At 49.8% G+C, this 14,828-nt stretch overlaps 1 protein-coding gene across 3 annotated transcripts in view; it reads right to left on the bottom strand.

Annotated features, from left to right (window-relative positions):
- The window catches only part of Loxhd1 (lipoxygenase homology PLAT domains 1), a 137,767-nt gene that overhangs the window by 58,065 nt on the left and 64,874 nt on the right, over positions 1-14,828 (bottom strand). For 2 of the 3 annotated variants that reach the window (XM_077792369.1, XM_026414511.2), the window contains exons 17-21: positions 11,911-12,103; positions 10,199-10,359; positions 7,813-8,290; positions 7,213-7,367; positions 4,579-4,712 (exon numbers count right to left, since the gene is read on the bottom strand). In XM_077792369.1, coding sequence (XP_077648495.1) covers positions 4,579-4,712; positions 7,213-7,367; positions 7,813-8,290; positions 10,199-10,359; positions 11,911-12,103 — 1,121 coding nt within the window. The remainder of the gene's footprint in view (positions 1-4,578; positions 4,713-7,212; positions 7,368-7,812; positions 8,291-10,198; positions 10,360-11,910; positions 12,104-14,828) is intronic. The other variant, XM_026414512.2, reaches the window with a different exon arrangement.

The following is a 14,828-nucleotide window of genomic DNA, read 5'->3' as shown; positions in this document are numbered from 1 at the left end:
TGGGAACTGATCCAACAACACTTTCTGGAACTAATCTATTAGCCAGAGCTACATTAGCAGAGCGTTTCATGGAAAGTGCTCCATACACATGTGTTGAGTTAATAGATTTCGATGGAATGAACCAATTGTGCTTTGGGGAAAGTACAAAGGTTGAGGCTAAGGAGTAAACCCAGGGACGTCTGGGGAAGGGAGGTCCTAGTCAGACTCCTCCATGGAGAGGAAGGGTCTAGCATGATGGAGGGTCCTGGACAGAAGGAGGGCAGGGACAGGATGAGAGAAGCAGCTGAGCAGTAACCAGGGGCTTGCCTTTGCAATCAGTGTCTGCCTCTAAAGCCTGGCTCTTCCTCTAATCATTGTGTGACCTCAAGCAAATCCCTCTACCTCTCTGTGCCAGGATTGCCAGAATTATCCAGTATAATTACAGGACTCCAAGTTACATTTGAATTTTAGATAAGCAATGAAAAATGTTTTCATGTATGTGCATCCAATATCGGGGATATACTGATATGGCTAAAGTAAGCTCTCAGAATTTGTTGATGCTATTGTTGTTGTTATTGTTATTTTCCTTCCCTTTCTTTCTCCTTGACCATTCCTCGGCTATCTGGGGGCGGAGGCCTGAAAGAACCCCTGATCCGTAAGCAATAGAACAAGTCTAAGGACAGAGAAGGCTGTCTATCTCCAAGTTAGGAACATTGTACTCCACTTGTGTCTCCTGCTCCCCTGGGCCTGATGTGATGCATAAGAGCCATTCAGGGACTAGTCCACATAGGAACAGGGGACAGTGTACTCCAAGGGTCTTGCCTCCATCTGGGCCCCATGTGCTCCTCTGGTCCTCAGTCCCTTCAATTACCAACATGCCAGAGCAGCAGAGCCAGAGAGCACAACCTTAGTCCAGGGCTCAGATGGGGGGAAGGGACAATGTTATATTGATGGACATGGATTTCAAAGGCAGGAGGAGCTCAGCCAAGAGTGACAGAAGTTAAAAGGCCATTAAATTAATGTTTCAGGGCTGGGGTGCAGCTCCGTGGTGGAGTGCTTGCCTCGCCTGCACAAGGCCCTGGGCTCAAATGTTCATTACTAGAAAAACAAAAAATCAGAGTTTCAGGGTGAAATGCATAGTGCTCCACTTCTTGCCCTTTAAATGTATGAATGGGAAAGTTAAAATTTCATTCAATCAAATAACTTCTGAATAATAGGCTATAGATCTAAATTATGGCCAATTAAGAGAGAGAGAGAGAGAGAAAGGAAGGGGTGGAGTGGGACAGAGGCAGGGACAATGAGAATGTGAAGTCAGCAGGGGACAAGGACAGAGGGAGAGACAAAGGGCCATGGAGGTTAACCAGGGAGAGAGAAGAAAGTCAGAAAGACAGAAAAGCAAAGGTGCCAGCCCTCCCAAGCTCTGTGAGAGCTTCCACAGAGCAGGAGCGTTCCTTGTCCCCGAGATACTTTTGAGTCTCAGTTGTCCCTGAGATACATTTTGAAGGTTCAGCATGCTCGAAGCTGCAGCACCGGCCAGCACACCTCCTCTCAGAACCAGAAACTGGGCCAGACCCGAGATGGGAGCTGGACTTTCAGCCTCCTTTCCCCAATGCCAGCAAAGGAGGTCTGGAGGAGACGGGCCTGCTGATCCTGGCCCAGCCTCCTATGGGAGTAGATCCTGCTCAAGAAGGGCTCTGGGTGCAGGGGAGGGAAAGGCAGGGGGGCTTTTTAAGGATCAAAAGACAAGAAGGCAGACACAGAAACCACATGGCTTAGACAAGGGTATGGGGAGGAAAACGCAGGGCCTGGGTGAGCAACTTTGAACAGAGCATTAAACCAAAGCTTGGGACCATTGGAGAATCTCACTTTAAAGTAAAAATTGAGTGAGGAGGTGGCAAAGTTGAATGTCATAAGGTGTAAATGATTTTGTAAGGATTTTACCACTTTTGTGTATAAGCTAAAGGTAGGACAACATCAAGTATAACAAGTATAACCAAACTGGCCATGCTGTTGATACTGGTGATATCGATCGAGGAAGTGGGGTTGGAACTTGAGGCCTTTGGATTTATATTTGTACCATGCCATGCATTCTTGTAGATTCTTGTTCACGACAGTGAACACAGACAGGTCATCACTTAACCTTCTTGAAGCAGGGACAGGGCAAGGACTGAGCACAAATTCACTGTGGGTTAGGTGATAAGTGATACAGAGAAAAAGAAAGTGGGGGGGAGCATGCTAGGCCTCCCTGAGAAGGTAAAATCTGGGCAGAGACCTGCTTGAAAAAGGTGTGAGAGTGAGCCATGGGAGAAGGGAGTGCCAGCGAGAGGGGACAGTGAATGCAAAGGCCCCAGGTGGGATCAGGTCTGTTGGGTTCAAGGAACAGCAAGGAATGTGCAAGGTGGGAGGGGCTGGGACCAAGAAGAGAGACAGGTGGGGATGTGGGGCAGACCCTGCAGCCCAGGCAGGCCAATGGAACTGGATTGGCTTTTCCTCTGGGTGAGTGGGAAACTCTGCAGGTGTTTGAACAGAGGAGGGACATGATCAGGTCATTAGGCTGCTGGAGACACTAGGAGGGCCTGGGAGAAGCAGAGGATCAGTCAGGAGGCTTTGAGCAGAGGGATAGAGTCAGGAAGATGGAGAAATGGGGTCAGGTTTATGCATTCCTGAGCAAAGAGCCAGAAAGTCCTGCCAAGGGACTGGGGGTAGGGTGTGAGAGGAGAGAGAGATCAAGGTGTCCAGGTACGTGGCCACTGTTGACTTGGTCCAGGGCAGTTGATACCAGTGTTCTTGAGTCTCTTTGACTGCAAAGCCCTTCTTCCCCAGCTGCAGAGGCTGGGGAGGGCCTAGGCACTGCTGAGAAGGCTGTGTCTCTCCTTGAAGCTGGGACTTGCTCTTGTGATTCTGTTTCTTCTGGACTTTTGTGGATTCACCTCTATCACCCAAAGCAGGCATTGCTTCCATTTGCTTCTAGCATGGAGACTAGGGAAGCTGGCTCACCACAGAGCCCTCACTGGATAGAGAGGGCTTCTTATTAAAGAAATTCCAACTAGCAACACCCACAGAAAAGGAGGGGAGGAAAAGGAGGACACGAGGAAGGAAAGAGCAGAAGAAGAAAGGAGAAGGCAAAGAAAAAAGAGTCAGGAGACAATTTTATTTATGAGTGATATGACATAAACCAGGACATAAACTTAACAAGAACATGGAGCAGTTAGTTCTGTGTTGAAACTTGCAAAGCATTACTGAGGCACATAAAGGAACAGCTAGAGAAGTGGAAAAATGAACATGGGGTGCAGCACTTAATAACTTAAATATGCCATTCTCCATACATGCATTTAGTGGCAGAACAATCAAAATTCCAACAGGACTTTTTTTTTTCAAATCACTTAATGTCTTGATTTGGAAAAAGGTAAGAATAGCTAATATTTTTAAAGAATGATCAAAAAGGACAAGTACTGATGGAGACTCAAATAAATTACAAAGCTACAATAATTTTTAAATTGTTGGGCTGGACCAGAAATGTCAAACAAATGGAACAGACTAGCCAGCTGTGACGGGGCCACAGGGGAACCGGGGATGTTCACAGCTTGTCGCTTGCCTCCTGTCTCAGCAGCACTTTATCTTTTCCAAGTTTAAATGCCTCAGGTTTTCAGAAGGTCTGGAGTAGTAAGCTGAAGTGACATCACTAAGCCCACTTATTAGAAGACGAAATGACAGCATGAAGATGAAGCACTCATCCAGGGTGACCTGGTGAGGCACTGGCAGAGGATAGACCCTGGGTCAAGATGCTGTTCCCAGCCGTGGGATTGTCTCATGGTCCTTATGTGCCACCACGATGACCTTACGGAAGCCATACCACTGGACCATATGCTAACTGTGCCTGGTCTTCTGTGGGACAGTAGGGCAGGTGAGGGTGGGAGATGGGGAGAGTCTCCAGCAGAGGCCAGAGCTGGCCCACCACCTGCTTATTTATGTACATCCCATGAGCTAACATGAGTTTTGCATTTTTAAATAGTTGGGGGAGGGGGCTAAAGATGGATAATATTTTGTGGCATGAAAATTACACAGAATTCAAATCTCAGTGTTCGTAGACTGGAACCCAGTCACGCCCATCCATTTAGTTATCATCCAGAGACGCTTTTGGACTTCACCAGCAAAGTTGTTGTTGCAGAGACCAAATGACCTGCAAAGCTAGAAATAATTTTTATACAGCCTTTATAGAAAAGGGCTGCTGGTCTCTGGTCTAGAACATTGAAACTAGGTGTGGGATGCTCTTTTTTCCATGGAGGGACTTCTGGGTGAGCTAAGACTGCACACAGAGACTAGGCGTGTGAGGCTTGATAGGGATTGAAATCTCTCAGAATGGATGGGCCAACTGGAGTGGCTGGTCTTCAGACTGTCACCTGAGAACTAGAAGCTCCAGTGGGCTGCCCATTGAGAGGGAAGGAGGCAAGACACCCATCCTGCCACAGGACCAAACCCACAGAGTCACAGCTATCCCACCCTCACCCACAGTCATCACTTCACCCACCCGCAGTCCTCTCTCAGGACTATTTTAGTGGCAAGGATGGCCTTCTCTCCCTCTCCTCCAGCCCCACTCACGTGATCTCATTGTTCACATCGGTGATGTCTATTCTGTCCAGAAACCAGCCTGGTCTGCTGCCTGTGTTGTCATGGCGAATCCGAATCTTGGACAGAGCTCCCAGGTCAATGGCATAGATGGTGAAGGTGTCTGTCTAGGAGGGACCAGAGTAGCACTCAAGAGGGGTGAGATCCACCTTCTCCCCAACTTGCCATCACCCCACTCTCCCAAGGACCCAGCACCTGAGGTGGATGATAAGACCCCAAAGAAACCAGGACTGGGGTGATGGAAACCACAACTCATTAGTTTGGTGTTTGCTCTGCACTGTTGGTATTTAACTAGCCCCTGCCCAGCAAGGGGATCTTCTTGCTCTCATTGCCCAGCAAGGTGGAGGGAAGAGAGGGAAAGTGAAGAGAGAGAGAGAGGTAGAGAGTTGACAAGTCTGCTGGATACTGGCATTCGTATTTTATGTGTGTCATGGGGGTGCACAGAGATTCTGTATATGTGTGCACGAATGCGTCATCTCCTTCAACCACAAATTTTCATTAAGCACCTGCCATGAGTCAGTCCTGTGCAAATCCAAAGTGATTGACAGAAACAGAAGGCTTGGGGCTGCTCGCCACTTAGGTGGGAAGACGGAATGGGAATCATACACGTGTACGTAGGCTGCCATATGCACAGGAGGAAGCTGATGACACCAGGACCCTTTACGTGAATGGGGTATTCTTGGCTATCCTCTTTTGACTCTTTATTTTGCAAAAGGTTTCAAATATTCAGAAAGCTTGCAGAAATAATGTAATGACAGTCTGCTCACCTTAACCTAGATTCTGCACTTACATGCAACATTTTCTGTATTACTCAATCTGTTCTCTCTCTTGCTCTCTCTCTCTTTCTACTTTTATTCTGAATCAGTCAAAAGTAAGTGGAAGAAACCATGATCCTTCATCCCTAAATATTATGAACATTCTCATATAGTCACGGTGTGATGACCAAATTCAGAAAACTTAGTGTCCATACATTATAGACATGCATCATTTAATGATGAGGATATGTTTTGAAAATCATGTTACAAAGGGAGTTTTATTATTACGTGAACAAAAAATAAATAAGAGCTGTGTGTGGTGGCATCCACCTGTAATTCCAGCAGCCCAGGAGGCTGAGGCAGGAGGAATGTGAGTTCAAAGCCAGCCTCAGCAATAGTGACGTGCTAAGCAACTCAGTGAGACCCTGTCTCTAAATGAAAACTAAGGCTGGGGATGTGGCTCAGTAGTTGAGAGCCCCTGAATTTAATCCCTGATATCCCTAAACAAACAAACAACAACAAAAACAAATAAGAGTGAACTTACAAAAACTAAGATAGCTAGGATGTCACTAGGTAATATAATCTTATGGGATCACTGCTATATAGGCCATTTGTCTTGACCAAAATGTTATTGTATGACTTGGGACTGTAGCATTATCTAATATACAGTCCATATTCAGATTTCACCAAGTGTACTAGTTTTGTCTTCTACAGCAGTTTCCCCCCAGTCTAGGAATGTAGGGGCTATAATTTTTCTGGGAGACCACTGAAACCCAGGAGGGATTCCTAGTCCTCAAGCCCTGGAGGGAGGGCTGAAGAAAAACGCTAGAGCCCCGGAACAAAAATCGTCATGAGCCGGGAAGTATTTTAATGGATTCGGTCATTGTTTTTCCTCCTCTGTGTTGATCAAAGAACCTGATTTGGGGATGAAGACAGGAATGGGAAGGATAGGAGACAGGGGATTTTGTGACACCTCGAAGGATAAAAATGATGGCTTTATTTTTTCCTGCTTTTCCATCTACACCTGGAAGAGGAAGAGGCTTGCATTTCTTTCATGGATTCCCACTGCCTCAGGACACAGTCCAGCCTTCCAGGCTGACTTTCAAGCACATTGTGGCCACACCCACCCTATTGGTCTTATCCCAGCTTATCCACCACCCAATAGCACCAACCACAGCTCAGGAGCAGATGCTCCATCCTTACAACTGAGCACTTTTCTCCCTCCACCTCTTTGCTTACACTGTCCTGTCTTCTGCAAACACCTTTCACTATCTTTTTCATTTTTATTTTACTTTTGTTGCCACTGATGATTGAACCCAAGGGTGTTCTACCATTAAACTACATCCCCAGCCCCTTTTATTATCTGAAACAGGGTCTCTCTAAGTTGTCTGGACTACCTTTGAATTTGCAATCATCCTGCTTCAGTCTCCCAAGTCAATGGGAGTACAGGTGTGAACCACGACATTTGGCTCACAGTAATCGTTACACACCTGCACCATACTCATCTGCCCAGCTGAAGTCTCCCCTTCCCACCAGGCTTCTTCAAGACACCCCGTGGTAAGCTCTTTATCCAGGAAGCCCTGCTCAGCCTGCTCTGTGCCTGAGCCTCTCTCAGATACTGTTCTCTAGTTGTCCCTGAGAATCAGCTAGCCTATGGGCTCCGTGTGCTAGAACCTGCTTGTCCTCTTCTCGTACCCCACCATGTGCTGGTGTGCCTCAGTGGATTGAAAGAAGCACCCAGCTAGACACTTAGCAGATGCTGTGCTGGGTGGGGACGCCATGGGGACCATCCAAAGGCACCAGGCCCCATGCCTGAGTCCCACTCCCAAGGGAATGAAGACCCTCACTCTACCTGCCCCTGCTCAAACTTGTTGGATTTGTCCGACTTCTTCAGGGGCCGCTCGCCCGTGTCCCCGTACTCCTCACCGTAGATGGTCAGGAAGACATTGGCATCTGTGCCAGCCTTGGGCACATTCCCTGTGATCACCTGGACTTCATAGGTGTTGGCTGGAGACACAGAGAGATACAGCACTGAGGAGGGCAATCAATGAGATGGGCCTGAGAGCCAGGTCCAGGCAGACCCTGGGAAGAGGAAGAATCCACAGGAACCTCTGCACCAACCTGGAACTGAACCTGCCTCTCCTCCCGCCCAGGACGCCTTCACAGTGAGGCTAAGAGCAACATTTGGCCTCCACATCCCTCCCTCCTGTGCGCCCCAGATTTAGTTATTTCAGGGCCCCTCTCCAAGCCATTGGTTCCTCTTGAGTGACTCAGGACAAGGGCCATGCTCAGCCCAAAGAGAACTGTCCCTGGTGGCTTTTCAGACACAGGTCAGCAGAGCTATTCCGGAATCATGATGGGTGCCCACCTACTCAGCCTTTATGTGAGGGAGACCAAGCCACCCCTGACCCCTCCCTGGTCCCTTTAGGGGATTATGGCCCCTCAGGCTTACGCTCAGGACCAGATCGGCCCGCTGGCACCAACTCCACGACAAGTTCATTGTCCTCCTTGCCCCGGGCCAGCCAGCGGTGGACTTCGAACTTGTACTGCTCAATCACCTCCTGCATCCCCGGCCCGTGCTCCTCCTCTTCCTCTTCTTCCTCGGACTCCTCCTCCTCCTCCTCCTCTTCTGATGAGGATTCCTCTGAGGAGGACTCCTCCTCTTCCCCCTCCTCCTCCTCCTCATCGCTGCCCTTCCTCTTCTTCTTCTTCTTCCTCTGCAGCTTGGCTTTCAGCCGCTCCTTCTTGAGCAGCTGCCGCAGCTTCTCCTTCTCCTTCTTCTTCCTGGCCTCCTGCTCCGGCGTGAGCTCCACCTCCCGCACCACCAGGTGCCGCAGCCACACCGCGTCCACGAACCAGCTGGGCCCAAAGCCCTCGCCCGTGTGCCCCAGCCGGATCTTGTAGATCTCACCCACGTCCGCCGCCTCCAGCTGTGCAGAGCACAGGCCAGTGGCTGGGGTGGCCCGTGTCCTCCCCACCTCCCCTGCAGAGTCAGGAGCAGGGCCTGCGTGCTGGGCTCTGGCCCAGACAGGGCAGGGGCCTCCATGCTCCCCCTCGCCAATCACACCCAGCTTGGCTCCTCTGGCCTGGTCCCAGTGACCCCCAAACTTCTTTTTTTCTAACCCCTGTGGGAGCCAATCTTTTTTCTCTGTTTCTTTCTTTCAAACATGCACACACACACACACACACACACACACACACCACTCATTCCTATTGCTCCTATTTCCACATCTTTCTTATGCAGTTCTCTCTCTTGGTCTGTCTTTATTCTCTCCTCACCCCTCGCTCAAACATATTCGTTCTGATTCCTGTGCTTTATTATCGCTTTTTTGAAAACGTTCTGTATCTTTCAGTGTTCACTTTCCATATGTTTTTTTTAGTATTTAGCATGTATAACTTTTGTAATAAGCAAAAAGAAAAAATGTTCTTTTTTTAAAAACAAAACTCTCATCCATGTCCCCAGATGTCTAAGGCCATCCCAGACACACAGCATCAGTTGGACTGCTTGTCCCCTCCTCCAGAGTTTGGAGCTAGTTCTGGCCTGGCTTGGATACACTCTTTGCCCTCAAGAGCTCTGAGTTCCTTAAGAGTGGGGACCATCATTTTAAGTCTCCCCACTAGGCATAGCACAAACTGGCTCAAAGGACAATGTAGATAGAGTCATCAGTCTTAGATGGCATTGTCACTCTGTCTTGAACCACGGGCTCTCAGGAAGGACCTGCATAAGACGAGGTCTGGTCCCTACAGGCTCCAGGGAGAGGTTCACATGGGTGAACCTCTGCTAGTCCAGCTCCTCCTAGGTACCCTGATCCTGAAAAGCCCCTGGCTGGGCATTTGACCCTTTTCAAAGCCTGGTTCCCCCAGTTATCCCACTTGAGTGCCATGAAAAACTAAGGCCTATAGGGCTGCCTCATGGTTACCCAGTGTCCCACTATTGGATTCTAGGCCTAGAGGAGACTGCAAATCCCCTGACCTCCTGCTCATGAACTCACAATTGGCCAAACCATCTTTGTGAAAAAACTACCAGCCAAGATGGAGTCCAGGGCACGCAGAATTTATTCTTTTCCACTAACTTGGGAATGGGCACTAGGCCTGGCAAGTCATGCCTTGAGTACAATAGTTCTCCTCTCCAGCACTTGCCTACTCATAGCACCTTGTGACCACCCTCCCCATGGAGGGCTGTCTGTGCCCCCTCCCATCTGCCCTTCCAACTGTGCCTGCTCCCCGAAACCTAGCCAGCTGGCCCCTAGAGGGTGCACTGCTCAGTCACATCTCCATCACTGGCCAGTTTCCTGAGTGCCTTCCCCAACATTGATCATTACAGGGACCGTGAAGCCAGCCAGGCAGGCATTACAGAGCTAGGTTTTAACTAAGGAGGAAGTTGAGACTCAGGTCAAATACTTGGGCCTACTCAGCAGCGTATGAGGGCATTTGACTCAATGAGGCCTCTCCAGCTCCAATGTGCCAGACACCTGTGACTCTGGCCTAGTTCCAGCTTGACAGGACCTTTTTCTTAAAGTTCCTCACACCCGTCTTTGACCTGAGACCAAAGATAACTCCTGATTTAGTTCAATCCCTTCATTATAGGCCCCAAACTCAGGCCTGGAGAGGGGGGTTCCTGTCCAAGTCACAAGGTAAAACTTGATTGAGCCCAGTCCAAAACTCTACACCCTGCTTCACTGCCCCCAGGGAATCTGTTTTCCAAGCAGCATCTCTCACTCAGCTGGAGAGAGGCAGCTGTTCTCGAGTGGATGTGGCTGGGGAAATAAGAACAGCCAGGGAACTATCTTGGTGTCCAGTAGACCTCCATGGGCACCCCCGCTGCTCACCCCACACACCTGGAACGTGTCCTTGGATGCCCGATTAAAAGCCTTGGAGCGGCTGGAGAGGAAGAGCACCTCGGTCTTGCCTTCCTCGCCGTAAATCTGCAAGTAGACTCGGGCAGTGGTACCTGCGCCACCCACATCCCCTGTCCAAATGTCAACCTCATAGTGGACCACTGAGAAGACAAATGTGGGAGAAAGGGGACATTTAGTAATAGCAATCACGGTGATCACAAAACAAACATTCCCGAGTCTGTGCCATGTGTCTCCGGCTTCACAACACCATCTTATCTAACCTGTTCCCAGCACTATGAGGAAGTATGATCATCCCCATCTTGCAGATGGACAAACTGAGGCTTAGAGGAATTGAGTAGCAGGTGGAAAAGGCAAGCCTAACCAATCAGACTCCAGGCTACACTACAGTCAAGTCCTCTTCCATAATAAGACATAACAGGTAATGTCTAAGACTGAAAAATAAAAAACAGATAAGCATATTATTTAAAAGCTCAGAGCTACATTTCAGAGGAACAAACTAAATTAGTTAAAGTGAGATAGGATGAAAAGGAAGAGGAAAGGTCAGATTGCTCTGGGGGAGGGGGTGTTGGGGGGACTGTGGTGCTGGGGATGGAACCTCAGGGCATTGTACCCACTAGGCGAGTGGTCGACCACCGAGCTGCACCCCACCCCTGTGCTGTTGTTGTTGTTATTTCTAAATCTTTATGTCCTTGGCTAGTACCCGGACTGCTGTATTGGAAATCAAGTTTTAACTCATAAAAGAGGGAAGGGGCCCGTTCTTACATCGCCAGGTGCCATGGCGGAGCACGTGTGTATGGTACAGCTTTTGGAGAACTTTGGGGTAGGCTGGGGAGGTGAGGGGCACAGGAAAAGATGGCAAAGGTCCTGGCAAGGGAAGAGCTGACTTGGGGCGGGGCTCTTTCCAGGGTGGGGGGTGCCTGGGGGTGTGAGCCGAGGGCAGCTGCTCTCAGGGTGGAGGTAGACAGGGGAGGGAGGGACCTTCCCCTGTCGTAATTTGGTCCCACTGTCTCCTCACCCCTCTAGACACCCTCAGGAGTCTCTGACCTACCATGCTCTGGGGCTCACATGAAATGCAGCGGAGACCAGATCACCTTGAACTTCCCCGTTACCACCCTGTCCAAGATGCCCCTCCACCCACTCCACTGCAAACCCCTCACCCCGCTTCATTTTCTTCAGAGCTCTGCTGCTTTATCTTTCCTATTTATTGCCACAGGGGTGTGACGTAGAGCCCGTGAGGACAGGAGTTTTTTTTTCTGTTTTGCTCTCTGCTGCCTCCACAAAGCCCAGAGCAGGGCTGGCTCCGAGCAGCTTCAATAGATAGCTCCTGAATAAATGAGTGAGCTGTCTTATCTGCTCAGCCAGTCCTCCCAGGGCAGGACACGGACTATGCCTCAAACTCTTCTCCACAGGGCTGAGAATGTGCATTTTCCAGATAATATCATTTGCTGCCTTTATCCCAGAAAAAAAAATTCCATCTGTGGAGTCCTCAGTTTCCCCATCTGTAAAATACGCCCTTACTGCCTCCCAGAACCATGGTACTGGAGACAATCGGAAGACCCATCATCTCCCCACAGAACTCCCCTCCCCCCACCAGTTGGAGACAAGACCCAGCTGCCCCAGGGTCCGCCCTCCTTCCCCAGCCTCAGCACACAGGGGATCCACACTGCAGGTCCCGCCAGCCTCTTGCATACATTTCTGGATCTCCACGACCTCACTGGGGTAAAGCTCCACCTCCAGGCGCCCATCCGCCTGGTTCTTGTCCAGCCAGCGGTTGGCAGGGAAGGTGTACTTCTTGCCTTGGCGAGGCACGCGGATCTGGATGCTGCCCAGGAACCACCCTGCGTGCATGCCCGTGCTGTCGTGCCCAATGACCAGCCGGTTGATCTGGAAGGAGACTCCAGTGAGGGTGCACCAGGAGCAGGATGTGCAAACTTCCCAGCCTCCCTCGCTCTCTCCCCTCAGCTGGGATCTCCAGCTCCTCGGAAGAGGGAGGCTCCCAGGACAGGCAGAGGGAGTCCTGGCCCAAAGGGCCACCTGCCATCTGCCAGCTGGGGGACCAGGGAGTCTCCCCTCCTGCCTGGGACCCCCATCCCCTCCTCCAGCTTGTTCTCAGGGAGACTGTCCCTCTCTAGCCAATTGCTTTGCCATTTGTTAACATCTTTGCATGCAGGTGACAGGGATCAGTGTTCTGATTGCTTTTATGTTTTGTGGAATTATCTGATGATCTTTAAGAACCCTTCCTGCCCTGGGATTCCCTCTGTGATGGTTTGGAGGGTGACATTAGCCATGTCTTGTGCCAAAGGGGCAGATCTTAAAAAGTGTCTGTGCAGACCTTGCTCCTTGCTCTCCCAGATACTAAGAGTCTCTCCAGCTGGTAATGGAACCATTACCACATGCTAGTGCATGAAGCCCCGTCCCCTGCTTGTCAGAAGGAAACCAGCTATTTACAAGGTCTGAGGTCCCTCTGGGTGCATGCCAAGAGACACAGGAGTTTCACTGTTTTCCTGTGGGGTGGGACTATAAATGTCCCTGAAAGATACAGACTGAAAAACTCAAGGCAAGGCTGGTCTTCCATCTGATATGACTGGAAGCTCCCCAAGGACAGGGACTGTCATTCAATCCTATAGCACTTTGACCTTGAGGTAGAGTAATTGTTCAGTGGCATACTGAGCACTTCTAATGCTAATGTTGAAAATCAGAAAACCGATGTAAACAAAGTTAAGTGGCCCGGGCATGCTGGGCCCCTGACCAGGCAGTTGGCAGATGGGGCTCAGCGCCCAGCTTCTTGGCCACACTGAGGGGGTTTTGGCAATACAAGGCAGGGTCCACATGCCCTCCCACTACCTCCCTTCCCACTCCCCCATGTTTCATTGATCTGTTGGCTGCTGCCAGAAATCCTTTAGGAAAGGGAAAAACATTTCCACTCTACAGTTACTGATTCAACTTAAAATGTAAATACATTTTGATCAAGGAAAACCTAGATTGAAGTTCATGAACCTCAAGAAATAAATGATATGAAACTGTTCCCCAGAGTGTGTGTTGTTGGGAGGAGAGAATTCTAGAAATAGGGTGCTTCACAGAGAGGTGCAGGGCAGGGAAGCAGAGGGCTTGTCACTGCTTCAGTTCCCACCACGCGGCCCCCTGAGAGCAGCAGGTGCAACACATATCCCCGCACAGACATTTTGGGGGCAGTGGCCAGTGGTCGAGTTCAGGGTTTAGATCTTTGTTTCTCCAGGTCAAGTACAGAGTCTCACCTTGACTAACCCCTGGCCAGGCTACTCAGATCTTTCTTGGTTAAGCCCCAACTTTGACCTAAAATGACTTGAACGAAACACTAGCACAGTTTCTAACAGCTCAAGGCTACATTCCTAGGATGCCCCTACTGCCCTTAAAATGCCTGCCTGAGAAAACCCGAGGCTGCCAAAAGAATACGCTCTGGGTTCTAGCTGGACCTGCAGGTGGTCCTGAGTTCAGGTGCTGGGAGGGTAGAGCCTAACTAGAATAGGTGCCAGTGAGCAATCCCAGATGGGTGTCCAGTGGTCTGTGTTCATCAGCTTTTCATTGCTGTGACCAAACACCTGACGAAAACAACTCAGAAGAGGAAAGAAAAATCATTTTGGCTGGTGATTTCGGAGATTCAGTCCATAGTTGGCTGGCTCCAGGGCAGCGATATCATGATACAAGAGCATGGCAGAGGAAATCCGCTGTGCTCACGGCAGCCAGGAGGCAGAGAAATGACACAGAAAGGGGTCAGGGCAGATAGAGCCCCCAAGGCCATGGCCCCATGACCTACTTTCCAGCCACACCCCATCTGCCTATCGTTTTCACCACCTCTCAGTCAATCTGTTCAAATTATTATCCATCAAATGGATTGATCCACTGAGGAGGTGAGAATCCTTAGGATCCAGTCTTTGCCTCTGAACATGGCTTTCAACACAGAGCTTTTGGGGGACATTCCAGATGAAACCCTAACAGGGTCCAACCTCCCCTTACCCCTGTGATTCCTCACTGCCCCAACTCTGAATCGCTGTTCACCCTCCTCCCATTCCCTCCTCTGCCCTTTAAAACGCCTTGGAAACCTCTGCACACATCAAAGTTGGGTTCTCTTGGCACCGGCCTCTTTCCCCGCTGCAGCAGGATACGCTGATTGAAGCGGCCTCACCACTCTAGTGGAGGACTTTGTTTACCTTTAATGAAGTGCTCAGATCTCCTACAGCAGGGCCACCTGGAACCTTGAGAGAGGAAGACTCTTGGGTCCCACCCCCTAAGACAGCATAGTGGTGACTTGGAATTGTCCACTGAAACAATTCCAGTGGCACTCAGTCCTGGTGCTGGGAAGCATTTTCAGGCACTCCTTGAAGTACTTCCTTTTCTCTTTTTCTTATCCGAACCCGATGTCCCCTCTCCAGGTGCACTGGTTCTGGCCATGTAGGTAAAATGTTGGGGGGCAGTAAAGCTACTAAAATCCCACCCTCCGTGAGGCCCTGGGAGCTTAGCCACTGTTCACAGATCTTCAGCGGCTCTAGGTCATATCTGAAAAACAGCACCCTGCATTAACGATCCCCAAGTTAACAACTCTTTTCCTTCAAAACAGGCTTACCTATGTGTG

Source organism: Urocitellus parryii, chromosome 13, assembly GCF_045843805.1.
Source record: "Urocitellus parryii isolate mUroPar1 chromosome 13, mUroPar1.hap1, whole genome shotgun sequence".
NCBI lineage: Eukaryota > Metazoa > Chordata > Mammalia > Rodentia > Sciuridae > Urocitellus > Urocitellus parryii.
This window is presented reverse-complemented; position numbering and strand designations above follow the sequence as displayed.